At 33.5% G+C, this 15,938-nt stretch overlaps 1 protein-coding gene across 4 annotated transcripts in view; it reads right to left on the bottom strand.

The window, feature by feature from the left end:
• Positions 1-15,938, bottom strand: part of FSTL5 (follistatin like 5) — a 542,536-nt gene that overhangs the window by 256,996 nt on the left and 269,602 nt on the right. For all 4 annotated transcript variants that reach the window (XM_053658143.1, XM_053658145.1, XM_053658144.1 and 1 more), the window contains exon 5: positions 584-780. In XM_053658143.1, the coding sequence (XP_053514118.1) occupies positions 584-780 (197 nt within the window). The remainder of the gene's footprint in view (positions 1-583; positions 781-15,938) is intronic.

Here is a 15,938-nt window from a genome sequence, read left to right as displayed (position 1 = left end):
GTCTTTAATAACAAGTTTTTTACAGGTATCATTTAGGAGACAATTTTCTAAGAAATGAAATTTAATAATGGGGACTTCATATTAAATAAAAATTAAATATTTTATCATTGATCCTTGATTATTGAAAAAGTACTGGAATATATCCATGAGTCAATAGCTTCTTAAATCATTTTTTTAACATTATGCTATATAAGTGCTCAATTGCTGGTCAGTAGTTTCCTTGAATACTAAATAAACAAGGTTTCATTGATTTACAGAAAATTAAACATTAGAAAGTCTCCAGAATATACCTGAAGATATCTTATAAATGCAATAAAATAAAGCTGGTAGTTCTTTTACATATTTAAAGTACAGACACCTGTCAACTACTCTTTTTTAAAACTGTAGAATGTAACATAATTACTTGAAATTAGCATTGCTTATAGAGCAGTCAAGTTTTACTCTAAAAAATATTATATGCCCACACTCTCAAATAATATAGATTAAGTATACATTTTATCAATATACAATAAGTTCATATGAATATCAACATTTTGTATATATTATATTTAAATTAGTCTCTTAATTTAATTACCAGCCATACCTGAGTTAGTTCATTAATATCTATAAGTCCGTTGCTGTCAGCATCAAAATATTTAAACATTTGATCCACCAAAAACTTCTTCCGAGATGCATCATCCTCATTAGGGTTTTCATTTTCTTGTGTAATATCTTTTTGATTTTGCAAATCTAGAAGCATGCTTTTCATCTTGCTGTATTCAGCAGCCTTGCAGTTCTCTCCTGTAACAAAAGAACTAAGTTATTTTCAAAGCAATATTGTTGAAACTGAGTCATTTATTTTATTAATGTTAACAAACCAATATCTTATACTTTGTACATAGTTTTTATGTTTCTACATTGCATATTTTAAACTTGTACAGGGAAAAAATAGGTCATTTTTATGGCAGGAGAGAAAATATTCATCTTATCAGACCTAATAACAACATATTTACTGTGTATTTCCTCTATGCCAAACCCATTGGTTCTATGAGGGTCACAGAAATACATGATGGCTCTAAATAGCTCCAGTGCTTAAATACATTATCTTAGTTTGAATCCTCACAATGCATCCCTATATTGATAGTTTCACAGAATTTTTAAAAATATTTTACTTATTTGCTCTTTGCTGCATAGAATTCCATTGTGTATATGTACCACAATTTTTTTGAGCTACTACCCTTTGCAACAACATGGATGGAACTGGAGAGCATTATGCTGAGTGAAATAGGCCAGGTGTTGGAAGACAAATACCATATGATCTCACTTTAACAGGAAGCTAAATAACAAAACAAATAAGCACGCAGAATAAAAACAAAGACACTGAAATAGAGAACAAGGGGACAGTGACCAGAGGGGAGAGGGGAGGGAATTTAAGGGGAAAAAAAGGGGAGGGATTTGGAAGAACAAGTATGAAGGACACAGGGACGAGTACTAAGGGGGGTGGAAATGGGAGGGAGGTGGGGAGCACGGGGCAGGGTGGGCCGGGATGGGAGAAATAAAAAACTGTGCTTGAAAAATAACTAAGTAAAATTAAATTAAAAAAAACTGCAAAAAAATATTTTACTTATTTGCCCTTAGAGAGAAGGGAAAGGAGATAGAGAGAGAGAGAAACATTAATGGGTTGCCTCTCTCACTCCCCCAACCTGAGATCCAGCCCACAACCCAGACATGTGCCTTGACCTGGGATCAAATTGGTGACCCTTTGGTCCCTGGGACAAGGCCCAATTCACTGACCTTCACGGGTCAGAGCTGGTTTCACAGATTTTGAAGGTGAAGCACAGGAAAATGAAATGGCTTACTCAAGACGAAAGGTTAGATGGTGATGAATTTTGGACTTAAACATGTATATATCTGGCTCTAACATACTAGAGCATATTGTCAATTGGAAGTATTATTTTATATTTGGATTTGTTTTTGAAGAAGTTTAGTATGTGTATATTTACATTTTTTGACATTTCATGTTTTTTATTGTTGTTCAACTACATATTCCCCACCTTTGTAAAACTTTTTATTAACTCTATAATGTCACTAAGTTCATACTTGTATTCTTCTGAAAGTCTTTGCTTATTTTCCAGTATCCATTTATCTCTCCTTTTAAAGTACATAGTATATAACATGATATATATTTGCATATTGTATCTTAAAGATTTAACTTTTTGAATTTCACCCCCACAACAGAAGTATAAGTTTATTGAACTAACAGTGCATTACATATTTTCCATACATTCCATATAACATCACAGTTAATGAAAATAATTGCTTGGCTTAATGTCTTTAGAAATAATTGCAATTGTTCTAAAATCTTTACAATTATTTTATAAAGGTTTTTAATTATGATGGACTCAACAGTGATGTATTTATAAATAGTGCATTGAAATGAATTGCAATACTTTAATTGCATTAAAGTAAATGTGATATAAACTACAGCACAGAAATACAATGCCTAGTATAATTTATAAAAGAAAAATAAAGTTGTTATTTTAGTACCTAAAGAGTTTTCACAACATATTTTCAGGAAAAAAGCTAACTTTATAATTGTGGTCAGGTTTGACAATTAAAATTTGACAAAATCTATAACTTTAAAAGATCTCTGAAGAATTTTAAATTTCTTTAAAATTTAAGATTTCTAAGATGCCTGGATTGAAAAGCAGTATTTGATTTTATCCTCTTTTAATACAAAAAACAACTTCTGCCAAAGAGATGAGAGACTATCTTATTTTTCAAAGACTGAAATGACCACTGTGGTTCAACAATTTTACTGTTTAGCAAAGCTGTCAAGAATTTTTTTATAATAAAATATAAACTCAGTGCTGAAGATTAAGTCAGTTTTGCATGATTCTGTTCTCATTAAAGAACAATAACAAGAATATGCTTTTATAATATCAAAGAAATCACTAACAGAGGAGAGAAGTAATGAAATCCAGAGTAATAGGTAGCAATTCTGGTTTCCATGAAAGCAGTACAAAGGGGCCTTCAAATATGTGTGTAGGTGTGTGTACACACACAAAACATGTGTGCATGTGTGCACATGTGGGTGTGCTTTAGGAAGAGAAATAAATGTGTGATGAAAAAATGAGAAAAAAAATAATAGAACACCCCAACAGCCCCACCCGGAATTTCTGTACTTGACCTTGGATCTGTCTTTTCATTTGACTGACAGGGAGCGGAGTGGCTTTGAATTTGAAGAAGCTGACCTGTGATCATCAGAATATTAATGACAAGTGGATGAAAAAGAGAATTTAAATGCTGGAAACAGTTTAAATAAAATTTAAAATGTAGGGAATACAGTTTGGGTTATTGCTCTCTAATTGTAGTCTAATCAAATAATGGGATGGCCATGATGCTCTCTATTAACATTTTTCTTTATTTCTAAATTGTAAATTTCCTAAGTCCAAGCATTGAGAAATTGCTGGCAATGTTAAAAAAAAGAAAAGAAAAGAAAAAGAAAAACAATCTTTCCTCAAGGCAAGTGAAAAATTACCATAAAAAAAAAAGAAAAAAATTGCCCTGGCTGGTGTAGCTCAGTGGATTGAGCACAGGCCTGCAAACCAAATAATTGTGGTTCGATTCCCAGTCAGGGCACATGCCTGGGTTGCAGGCCAGTTCCCAGCAGGGGACACACAAGAGGCAACCACACATTGATAGTTCTCTCCCTCTCTCTCTTCTTCCTCTCTCTCTAAAAAAAATGAATAAATAAAATCTTAAAAAAAAACAGAATTATTCTCTTATTCCAGGGTCATGAAGATATTCTCCAAAATTTAAATAAACAAATAAAATAAAAGCTTTGAATTAAAGGCATATGTATTCTCTGGAAATGTACAATAAGCAGTAATAAAATTATGTAAAACTGTTTAATTTACAGTTTTCATAAAATCTGTCGCATATTTTAAAGTAACAAATATGTACACCTGTTATTAATAATAAGTGGCATGTAATGCAAGCTTTCTATGCATCAGGGACTTTGTACCCATTAAACCACTTAACTCTCACACCAATCCAAAAAGACAATATAATTATCACCATTTTACAGATGATGAACTAAGGAACAGAGATTCTATAACTTGTTCAAAGTTGTGGGGCTAGAAAGAAACAGAGTGATTTTTACACACAGGCAATACCTTTTCTATCATTTATTCTCTATTCCTCTTGTCTTCAGAACTGAGTTTTAAAATCAACTTACACATAGATTCGGTAAGCTTGTCCAAGGATAATTTGTAAAATGAAAAATAAATATAATAAAGTCAGGGCAATATGGCAGCTTAAATTACAGGTATAGAAAGTAGAACTAGAAAAGAAAAGGTAGTATTTGAGGATGAAAGCTTTGAAAAAGCAGTAAGGAGGAGGAAACTAAAGGGAAAAGAACTTTTCAAGAAAGACGCTTTGATGAATTGTCACACAGTTGTTACTGAATGGAATGTAAACAATAAAACATGCCAATTACATTGCTTAAATTAGAGGCCAGGGGTCACTTTAAAGGATAATTGTAGTGAATACACTTGAGAGAATTCATACTACAGTGAGTTAAAGAGTAAAAACAAAGTCAGTAAAAGTTGGAAGCAACCTAGGTGCCCATCAGTAAATGAATGGATCAAAAAATTGTGGTACATTTACACAGTGGAATTCTATGCAGCAGAGAGAAAGAAGGAGCTACTACCCTTTGCAACAGCATGGATGGAACTGGAAAGCATTATGCTGAGTGAAATAAGCCAGGCAGTGAAAGACAAATACCATATGACCTCACCTTTAACAGGAAGCTAAACAGCAAAACAAGCAAGCAAAATAAAAACAAAGACACTGAAATAGAGAACAGGGGGACAGGGACCAGAGGGGAGAGGGGAGGGAATTTAAGGGGAAAAAGGGGAGGGATTTAGAGGAACAACTATAAAGGACACAGGTACAATAACTAAGGGGGGTGGAAATGGGAGGGAGGTGGGGAGCACGGGGTGGGGTGAGCTGGGATGGGAGAAATAGAAAGCTATACTTGAAAAATAATTAAATAAAAAAAGAAAAAAGTGATGTTTGAAAATATTAAATAGTTACTACCCTTCAATAAGTTTGTCAATGTTAAAGAAAAAGAATCAGTGTTATTAATGAAAAAAATGGATACTTAGACAGCATGGCCTCAGTCAAAAATAACATCAAGCAGGAAGGCAAGACATTTTTGTCTGTTTATTAGTGTGTTCTGGTAGGATTCCTTTCTCAACACTTAATCAGTGGGCTGTGCTGGATTAGTGTCACTAAGGGAAAGAAAGACTGTCCAGATTTGCTTCCTGCTTTGGGAGAGCAGGAAGAAATCTTCTCTGCTGACCCTGTCCTAGACACTGAGAAGAGACAAAAGAGGCCCCTATGTGGTAGTACCTACATCATCTTTTTCCTGTGACACTGCTGCTGTGCTGATTCTCAACTCAGAGTCTTTCTATAAAGGGAGTTAAAATCCATTTGGCCTTGTGTGGCCTGGATAGATGCAGAAACTCTGACACTCAATTGACCCCAACCTGTGTAGACGGCAGTACCTCTTCAAGTCTCCATGGCACTGAGGATAATTGCATTTTATACATCTGGCAGTACAACCTTATCAGCTTTGAGTGCTCAAAAGTATAGATTATATCAATTTTGCTTACTGTTAAGTTTTTCAAAGGCTGTAATTTGTTTCTATCTTTTTGAAATTACACGTTTATCCTTCCCTCTCATCCATCAGTATAAAGTACCATTTCCTCTCAACACAGATATATTCAAATCTAAGTATATAAGAGTACCATGTTTCTCTTTTAACATTTATAGTTAGAAGTTGATTAATCTTACTCTTATAGAAGTTAAAATCTTAAAAATTCAAAGAATAAAAATTGAATGCTTTTATTTTAGTGTCAACTCTATTCATGATTAGAATGTATATTGAAACTATTTTTTTCTCAAACCATTTCATAATTGCTAAAAGAATTATTTTATGTATTTTCCTTCTATGTACTTTTATGAAAATACCTTGTATTTATACAAAGTAATATGTTAAAAATTGGTATATAGTTTAATAATCTTATATAAATCAAATTCAACATGAAAACCACTATATTCATATTAAGTTGTAAGTTGTTAAATGGTGTGTATGAAGCAATTAAAATTATCTTGTTTTAAAGATTTAAAATTTTTATTTATTTATTTTTGGAGAGAGGGGAAGGGAGGGGGAGAGGGAAATAAACATCAATGTGTGGTTGCCTCTTGTGTGTTCCTACTGCAAACCTGGCAAGCAACCCAGGCAAGTGCCCTGACTAGGAATTGAACAGGTGATCCTTTGGTTAGCAGGCCAACACTCAATCTAATGAGCCACCCCACACAGAGCTAAAATTATCTTCTTTAAAAGTAGTCTGAACAGAATTTTTTTAAAAATTAACTGAAACATCTATTTAAATCTCCGAATGATAAGGGTGGTTGTAAATTGTTTTGTGTTATGTGAATTTTACTTCAATGCTCTTATTAAAAAGTATATTACAGATTAATTTTATGCATAAAATTAATGTAAACCTACTATGTGTCAGATATTATTCTAATTGTGGAAATTTACTGGTACAAATACACATACAGATACAGATACCACTTTTAAGCTCCACTGGGTAAATGCCAATGGCTGTAATTACTGGATTATGTGCTAAGACTATATTTAGTTTTGTATGAAACTGCTGAAATGTCTTCCAAAGTGGTCGTACCATTTTGTATTCCCATCAGCAATGCATGGGAGTTCCTGTTGCTCCATATCCTCACCAGCATTTAATGTTTTCAGTGTTCTGGGTGTCACTATTCTAATATTTGTATACAACTCATTTATGTTTTATAGGGAATTTTTTAAGCCAATAAATAACTATATTTTACAAGAGATATTTCCCTTCTCTTCCTCTCCTTTTGTTCATTCTATGATACAATTTTTCTGGCTTTCTTGAACTACTTTAAAAACTGTACTTCCTTGGACTTTTAAAATAATTAAGGTCTTTTCACAAATCAAGTGGCATTTTTTTTTTGTTATAATGAGACCAAGTCAGGAAAGATCATTTAGGAATGATTTGAAGCCTCATTAAAATAAAATAGAATTTCACATAGCCGTCTACTCTCACACAGCTGTCTACTCGGTTTCTCAACCTGGCAGAATTCCAGAAGGATGGAGTTGTGCTGGAGACCCAGTCCTGAATCACATACTGGCCCAGCTGCAGGCTTGTCTGTACTTCAAGGTGCCAAGGCCAGGTAAGAAAGGGAATCAGTCAGTAGCTTGGAATGTACCGTCTCCAGAATGTTTCCCCAAAATGTATGCTATGAATAAGAAAAATGGGAAATATGAAAATAGCACCTTTTTAACTTGAATATTATGCTAAATAGTGACACCATTTCCTTTTACCCATGTCTTTGGTGGTATTGTCTATTAGATGTTTTTTCCTAATGAGTCAACTATGAAAAACAGTACATGTTCATGCTACTTTAATCACGATTTTAAATATCATTGGCTAATCTCTTTACACTAGATATGAAACATTATGATAAAGTAATGCATATAATGGAATAAAAATTGGATGCTCATTAAAAAGGTCCTTGTTTGAATTCTTAATAGAAAGCCACTGCAAAGCAAAATACAGAGATGGTCTAGTACAAAACAATAAGGGCAAGGTCGCCCTCTGTTGCTTGGTGCACAGAGGAACTTGGCAAAGGCAGTAAGTGAGGTGACAACCATGAGTACCTCGCTTTTCCAGCCAGGCTCCCTAGAGTAGGTTTGCATTCATCAAGCAGTGCTTTCTTCCTTTCACAAAGACAATATTTGCTTGCAAAATTTTGTACTGAGTTGTGTCTACTCGGTGAGTGCCTTTCTTAATTCATGAGAAGGTGCAGCAAAGTCTATGGGCCTTTTTTGAAGTGCATAGTAATTTGAAAGTTCTTTTGAATCCAATCAATCAAAATGTTGGGTCTTCAGGAAATAATAAAACATTGATATTTTTGTTTACTGTATGATCTTATAAATATCTGTTTTTAATCTCATAATACTAATTTTGAATAATACCAATATAAATATATTAAGAAAGTTTAAATTCTTCTTCTTTAATCATTTTATGATTAAAATTATTTTATGAGGCTGTGTGTGATTGCTAATCATAAAGACATCTGATGATTTTGAAAAAGTAATATCTCTATTTTAATGCTTACTTAATTCAATCTTTGATCAATTTGTCTTAACCAAAATATTATCTCACAGTGAAAATGGATAATTTATCAGCATATTACATTTTTATTGCAGATATCTTTCTATGAAATTGTAGGTAAAGGAGTAATATAACAATGACAAATTTTTATTTAAATGTGCACATAACAATTTCAAATATTTGTGGCTGTAGTCTAATACAAGATATATTTTCAAGGTTTTTGTATAAGAAGCTTGAAAACTTCAACAGAGACACCTAATAAGTAATATGTGAGGGATTTCCATTTCAAGTTCCTACCTATTTCTTGAAGACTAAGTTAGATTTGATGCTCAAGAGATATTTAATTGTTCCGGGCACCAGCCTCAGTGACTTTGCTTGGGTGCTATAGTGGTCATCTCTTCTACTTGAACGTATACTACAAAGAAAAAGCAAGATATACCAAAGAAACATTGCCCCTTGAAATTTGAAAAATAGAAGCAAGAAAACCTTTTGCATGAATAAAGTATGGAAGAAAACTCCATATACTTCCACCAAAATGAAAAAATATTCTGAAAAAAGGGGATTTTCTAACCCCCCCTTTAAAACAGTTAAAAGCTCCTTCACCTCTACTACTTAATCAGAACAAATTTTAATTCTTACAAAAAAAGTGTGAAATTATGTTATTAAGGCACAGAATTAATGCCAAGATTTTTTGTGAAGTTGTTTCAGTAATTGACTACAATGTGAGGTTAAATGTTAAGGAAGGCATTTATAATTTGGAGGAATGTGGTGGTGGAATCTGGCCAACTTCAATCTAATTACCATTAAAGTAATCTATAAGTTAATTTTGTCAGGTGTCTTTTCTGCTCTAAGCCTTCAAATAGCTCACCATTCCTTTCTACACCAAGTCCAAAAGGAGACATATGATACACTCCCACCTTCACCATCCCACTAACCTCTTTAATCTACTGTAGTTACATCAGGTCCTTTGAAATTCCTGACAGCTGACTGATTGGTTATTGGCTGCTCTGCATCTTTCAGCAAAGATTTCATATTGTGTGTTCAGTAGGGCCATGGTACAAAAGGTGCATTGAGGATGCACAGTAACCGTCACATGTCACTCAAACTATTTAAATGTCCATACACAAAATAAAATCATTATCCGTTGGGCATTGCAACATTCTGAAAACTGCTGAATAATATTTAGTACGGCACTTAATTTTCCTAGAATAGTTTGTTCCTGTTTATTTGGTTTTAATCAAGTAAAACACTACTCTTTACCACACTGGCACTATTAGCTGTTCTTGCATGACAAGGACAAGTCCTCTCCAAAATTAGGAATTGAAATAAATATTTGGACAAACAACTGATCCATTCTGATGATTAAATTTCAATTATAAACTACATGGAACACTATTAGAAAAAATGGATTTTAAAACAAAGGGGGGTCCTGTTTTGTAAGTACTGTATTTATTACAAGATTTCAAATAGATTTTTTAATGAATGCAATGTTCTCCAGAATAGGAAATTACTTCTCTCATAAATAGCAAAGCCTATTTGTTGCTTCATTAATAAAGTATTTTTGAAGGATTTTCTATAAGAAATGTTTCAATTATAAGACTGCCAGAAATATAGTTGAACCAAAAATATAAAAGCAGCACACACACACACACAAAAATGTGAAGGTGAGATTTCAATTTCATTTTTACTCTTGATTGTTTGTTATGTTCATCATAGCTTATCAGGTACTAACCTCTCCAAGAAAACACTTTACATTATGTAATAGTTTCCATTATGTAAAGCATAAATACCATCATCAAAGTAAAAGCTAAAACATATATATATATCCTCCATTGCAAATATTTTAAGTGCCTTATATATTATTCCATATAACACTAAAACTACCTGATGAGCTAGGTGTCATTATGGTTTCATATTTTGGAGCAGAAAACTGTGGCACACAGAGGTTAAGTAATTTAATGAGGGTGATATGGTTTAAGCAATGGTAGAGCTGGAATTTGAACTTCAGGTGGTTTGGCTAAGAGCCCATGTTACTGACAGGCTTCCAAGCGATAGGGATGCACATGAGACAATGGCGGCTGATACACAGGATTACGGCCCCCTGTGCTACAAACACCTCTTTTCTAGTTTATAAAATACAGAAATGTATCTGATGAACGGAGAAGAAAACAACAGTCTTCGAATTAAAAGTTTATCAACCTCTGTCTAATACAGATATTCTGTTAGTTAAAATTTTGTTAAGGGTTAAAAATAATCATGTTCATATAAATGATTTTTAAGAAGTACTAAAATTCATGGGAACATAGTGAGTAAAACCATTTTAGAAATGTACTGTCAGTCTACACCAGCGGTATCACATTGTGGTCCACACGCAAATTCTCAGCCCCAGTCAATGCTTACAAACCAGAAACTCTAGGTGTATGCTCCAAGAGCCTATGTTTTAACAAACTCAAGTTTTCCAGACATTGGTTTTTACTCACAACGATATAATCCAGCAATAGGGCTTCTCTGAAAATTACAAATAAAACAAAACAAACACAAAAGTGTGAGTATATTAGAGATGGGCTGAATCAGATTTTTAGTGGACCCAGCATGCTAAATGCAAGTGTTTTGTTGTAATGATTGAAGTTAATAAATACACATAGGAAAGATTTTTCCTAAACTGGGTAAACTAGAAAGAAAGTGGAGATTGTGGGGGCAGAAAGGAGGGTGAGATTTAGATTCCTAAGGTAAATTATGATGGGCTGTGAAGTCATTACCATGAATTCTAATGAAAAGTCCAAAGGGGAAGCTTAGATTAGGTTGGATGTTGAGACTATATATTATTAAAAGACTGTTCTCAATTACCCAAAGCTTAGGTTTCTAGTTTAAAAACCTAACTCCAATATACTCGTATAGTAGTTAGGAAAGTGTGAAGGAGTCATTTGATATTTCTATGCCTTAGAGTTCTTACTTAATAAAGTGATATTAAAAGCTAGTTCATGCATTTTCAAAATGGTTAAATTACATACGTGAAGAGTTCACCACAGTTTATAGCACAAAGATAAAACCTCTCCACTCCAAAGTGGGATTCTCCTTTTTATATAAACGCAATATATCACCATAGCGATGAGTACAGTATGAGAGATCAAATAAAAATACTGGTACCTGCTTACAGTTGTTTTGGGGTTAGATGTCAGTGATTTTAATTCAGTTTAAAGAGATTCCTTTATGATGTTTTGATATTTGAAAAGGTAAAACACATAAAGAAGTTTTTGCTCAAACTATTTTGAAAACAGAAGCTGATAGATCTTTGACTCAGATTTCTTCACTACGTCTCCGTATTTTCCACTAGAGATGTTATTCACATGGTCTATATTTTAGTACAATGTATGACTTGCCTGACTCCAGAAAGAAAATGGGGATGTTCACCTGATGTATACATAAATAACAACCAATTATAATTGGATGTTTGCCTTTTACAGGTATAAAGCTAAGTATTAACATGTTTAATCCTTGCAAACTATATTATGAGATGGTTATTATTTATTTTTCACAGATAGATAAATTTTGTTAAAAGAAGGATATTAAGTCTCCAAGAGAGGTACAGTGAATACTGTGGCTGAGTTAAGAATCAGTCAGTTAAACTCCAGATCTGTGTGTTGAACCACTGTGCTGTGATTCAAGCCACTTAAAATAAAGATGTTTACAAAGTAATACTGAGTCATAGCCAAAACAGCAATTCAAATATTGACATAACACTCAGGACATCTGTTCAAATTCAGATTACCAGATCATACAGATGTTGTACAGAGTGTCATAAACAGAAGATTAAACTTGGCTAACTGATCATTGAAAAACTGATGTCTCATCTTACAGCACTAATTACATATTTTATTTTTATCACTGAGATAAAAATCCCTTTCCCATCTTCACCCTGTTTGTTTCTAATCTCTGAGGATCTGAAAAAAAAAGTGTCTAACTAGTATTTTTCAATAAATGGTTCAAGAGAAGAAGCTTATGCTATAAATTCTGTCTCCAAAGATTCATTAAATGTAATGGGATAAATAGAGTAAATAACACACAAAACCTGCCCAAGCCAGAGAGAGGCACCTCTTACAGAAGACTCCGAGGGGACCATTTGATTACAACACTTATTTCCTTCTTTGTGTGTAAGAGCTAGGCCATGTCCCTGTCAGTGGGCTTTCCCCATGGCCTGGTTGAGTTTCACCTTTCAATATTTATGGCAAAGGATATTTCAGAGCCTTCCCATAGACTAAATTTAACTTTTAAAATAATCTTTAAGAGAAAAAAATCTTCCTCAAGCTGACAGATGGAAGTGAATACACAAAGACCATCTTTTTCTCTCAGCGGAGTCAGAACCTCTCTGCCTTCTTTACCTCCTCAGTAATGCTAACTTCTAATTTAGATTTTTGTCCCGTACAACTTTGATTAATTAGCATTTCTAAGTCACTGAAATAGTAATTGGAAATTTTAAAAAGTTCATTTCTGTTAAGGTCCAGTCAATGCTCTAATTCAGAGAGTGTCATGAAAAATTATTAGTTTAAAAAATGCGAGCACTACATGGCATAGGCCTGGCCATACCAAGCTGTTTTTCAGGTGATAAGGATCTTTGATATAAACAAATATCTAATTCTCCTAAGAACCCACACAACCCCTGATACAGTAACAGAATTAGTGACCATTATAAAATACGTTTTATTCATAGTTTGAAGCAGTTGGTAAGTTTATCATAGGCTATACGACTACATTAATTTTAGTTCTTTGGATAGGAGTGCGGAAATACTGCGAACCATTAGGAAATAATGACAAATGACGGTGGCTCTGTTTCATTAAGCAGCTGCAGAAATTGGCATTAGGTGATGAAAGTGCTACACTTGTCACATTCCGGAGGTGAAAAATACATAAAGCAGCAGCTTTGCAGTCGCAGTTTTTATTTAACTGTTGTAAACATCTTAATGTTTCCATTTTTGTTGTTCATGCATTTTCAGGGGCATAAGTGTTTCTGGGAGGAATAATGTGCTAACTATATATTTTCTGTATGACCTGAATTACTACTTCTCCCTAATCTCTTCATGGCTGGTGTACAGCATAATTGGAAAACAGTGGGGGCTCCCTTTGGGTTCACGTATTCACTCAAGTTCGTTCATTTTGTGGAGAAATGAATGGGATGTGACTATCTTTCAGCCTTATGCTTTCTAGTGGTCTGGGATTTTCTTTAGAGGAAGATCTCAGAGAAATATGAGAAAGAGTTACTTCTGCATTATTAAGAGTTCCTTCCATTTTATCACTCTATATCTCCTAATTGGAAAGTAAAGGGGCCTTTCCTCCTTCGAGACATTTTACATCATAAATTTAAAATGTTTCATTTAGCACACTCAGTTTTAAACCTTATAATCAGAATTTTCAAAATAATTGATAAATTCTTGTGAAATTATACTTAAATGTTTCATTTTATTACTGTATTATATATAAACATTTACATCTACCTTACCTAGGTAATAGAATATGGATAATAACAATACAAAAATGCCTTTTTAAAAAAATGTCTCTACATAGCAGGAACTCCTTCAAGTTTCTCGAACACCTGATGAGCGGTGATAGAAATGTGTGAAGGTCAGATTAAAGAGAGATTCCTGTTGCGCTTCCAGCACTAATGTGCTTCTTTCTCTCCAGCAAATAAACTGCAGGGCATGGCATTCTTTGAAAGTGTCTTTTTCCTTATTTGTACAGTGTCCAAAAGTCTTACTTTACAATACTTAGTCCACAACAGGGAAATAAAATCATGCAATCATTGAAAGGTCTCGTGTCTACATATACTTAAAAATATAAAGAGAGCATGTGTTATTCTGTCAGTGCAAAAAAAAAGAGACTATTTTTGTTAACCTTCAGTATTTCCTTTATTAGGAAAGTAATAAGTTCTTTGTATTCTCCTCCCAAATGTTATTATTGAAGATGCAGACATTTGATACCTATACTGTTTCTGTTATGTGGCTAAAATAGTATAGTTTTCATCATGAAGTGGAAGAAGCTTACCTGTCCCTTACAAGAGTTAGTTCGGGGACATTACTTACAGTCACTCTATCGATGTAAAGGTACTATGTGTGGGGGACATACTGATAATATTTTCTGGATCTAACACAGTAAGTGCATTTATAACTTTTCAAACTGGAGGATCCCGGCAAATGATGAGACAGACAATGTACTTAAGGAAAACGATATGAAGCTCTCACTCCGCTGTTGCGCAATATCCACTCACGTAGTTGGGCAAAAAGAGATAATAAACTTTACTTCATGAGCAACTTTATTAAGCCTGTATGTTCCATCCTTTAAATCACATATATTAATTATCTTTATTATTAGATCAATACCTATAATACTCAGGTGTATTTTAAGTAAAATTTAAAGGCTGGCAGGTACTATATCTCTAAGAGTGTCTTAAATTCATGTACTGCAGGTAGAACATAGGAGACTAAGAATACAAATGCTATTATTCAAAGAGGATCTCTATTCATATGGAGATGGAAAGATTTTAAAGAAACATTCTGTTCCAACACTAATGATATACAGCACTATTGAATAAAAGGGTGTCCTCTGAAATTCACACTAGAAGAAAGCTGACTTGAATATATTCTGAAGCAATCACATGGAAATAATTTTTGATACTTAATAATTCACTATTTGCGAACATTTATTTTTCTCTTATTATTATGATAAGAATCTACAAAGAGAATTAGAGTGTATGACACCTATATTATGCTCTGAGATTTTCTAGGATTTCATACTATTACACTTGTTGGTTTAAAGATTCAGTAGAGAATTAATTTCTTGTTGTGATGAAAAGAATGCTACATGATTTCTGCATAAGGCTTTTCAAAAATTGCTCAAACCTTTATTTTATTTCTGTGCATGGTAGTGTTCGCTGTTTACCCCTGGCTTCGTGACTGATCAACTTTGTAACATTAATCTTCTAGCATAATTAGCTTCAGCGCATGTTTGAAATCCTCCTAAATTGGCCCCATATAAGTAAAACATTGGAGCATAATAGATTATAGCTTCTTGAGGAGAGATAATACACAAGCTTAGGCTCTTTTAATATCTACGAGCTTGTAAAACATTGATGACCAAATATTCTGTTACTGACTCTTCATAACAGTCAAATTTTGAAGTTTCAAGTTTCAAAATATTAAAAGTTATGAGTTGTGATGAATATCACTCTTAGTATATCAATTAAGTTTGCATAAATGGATATTTTTATATTCAAAGATACTGAAGAATAATTCATATAAAATTATAGTCATAAGATTTTATTAACTTCCAATTGCTGCCCTAAAAATCATTACTAATTTTGTGGTTTAGAACAGCTGAGATTTAGTATTCCACAATTTTTCTAGGTCAAATGACTGGTTACAGAGGAGTGCCCTGGGTTCTCTCCCTTGAGTTTGCTTCCTTACTGGAGGCTCTAGGGATAAATCTGCTTCTGAGCTCATGCAGGTTGTTGAACAAAATACGTCATCAAAGTTGTAAGCCTGAGAATTTCTTGCTGTTACCTTTAGCAACTACAAGTCTCCCTGTGTTCTGCACATGGGGCCCCCTATGCCTCAGTCCCAGCAATGACAGGTTCCATTCTTGCCCTTCAACTCTCTCTGATGTTCCCTTCCATTGTTGCATATCTCTGACTTGAGCAGCAGTTCACTCTCTGATTTTCAGGGCCCTTGTAGTTAAACC

This window comes from Artibeus jamaicensis, unplaced genomic scaffold, assembly GCF_021234435.1.
Source record: "Artibeus jamaicensis isolate MK-2021 breed Jamaican fruit bat unplaced genomic scaffold, CSHL_Jam_final scaffold_537, whole genome shotgun sequence".
NCBI lineage: Eukaryota > Metazoa > Chordata > Mammalia > Chiroptera > Phyllostomidae > Artibeus > Artibeus jamaicensis.
This window is presented reverse-complemented; position numbering and strand designations above follow the sequence as displayed.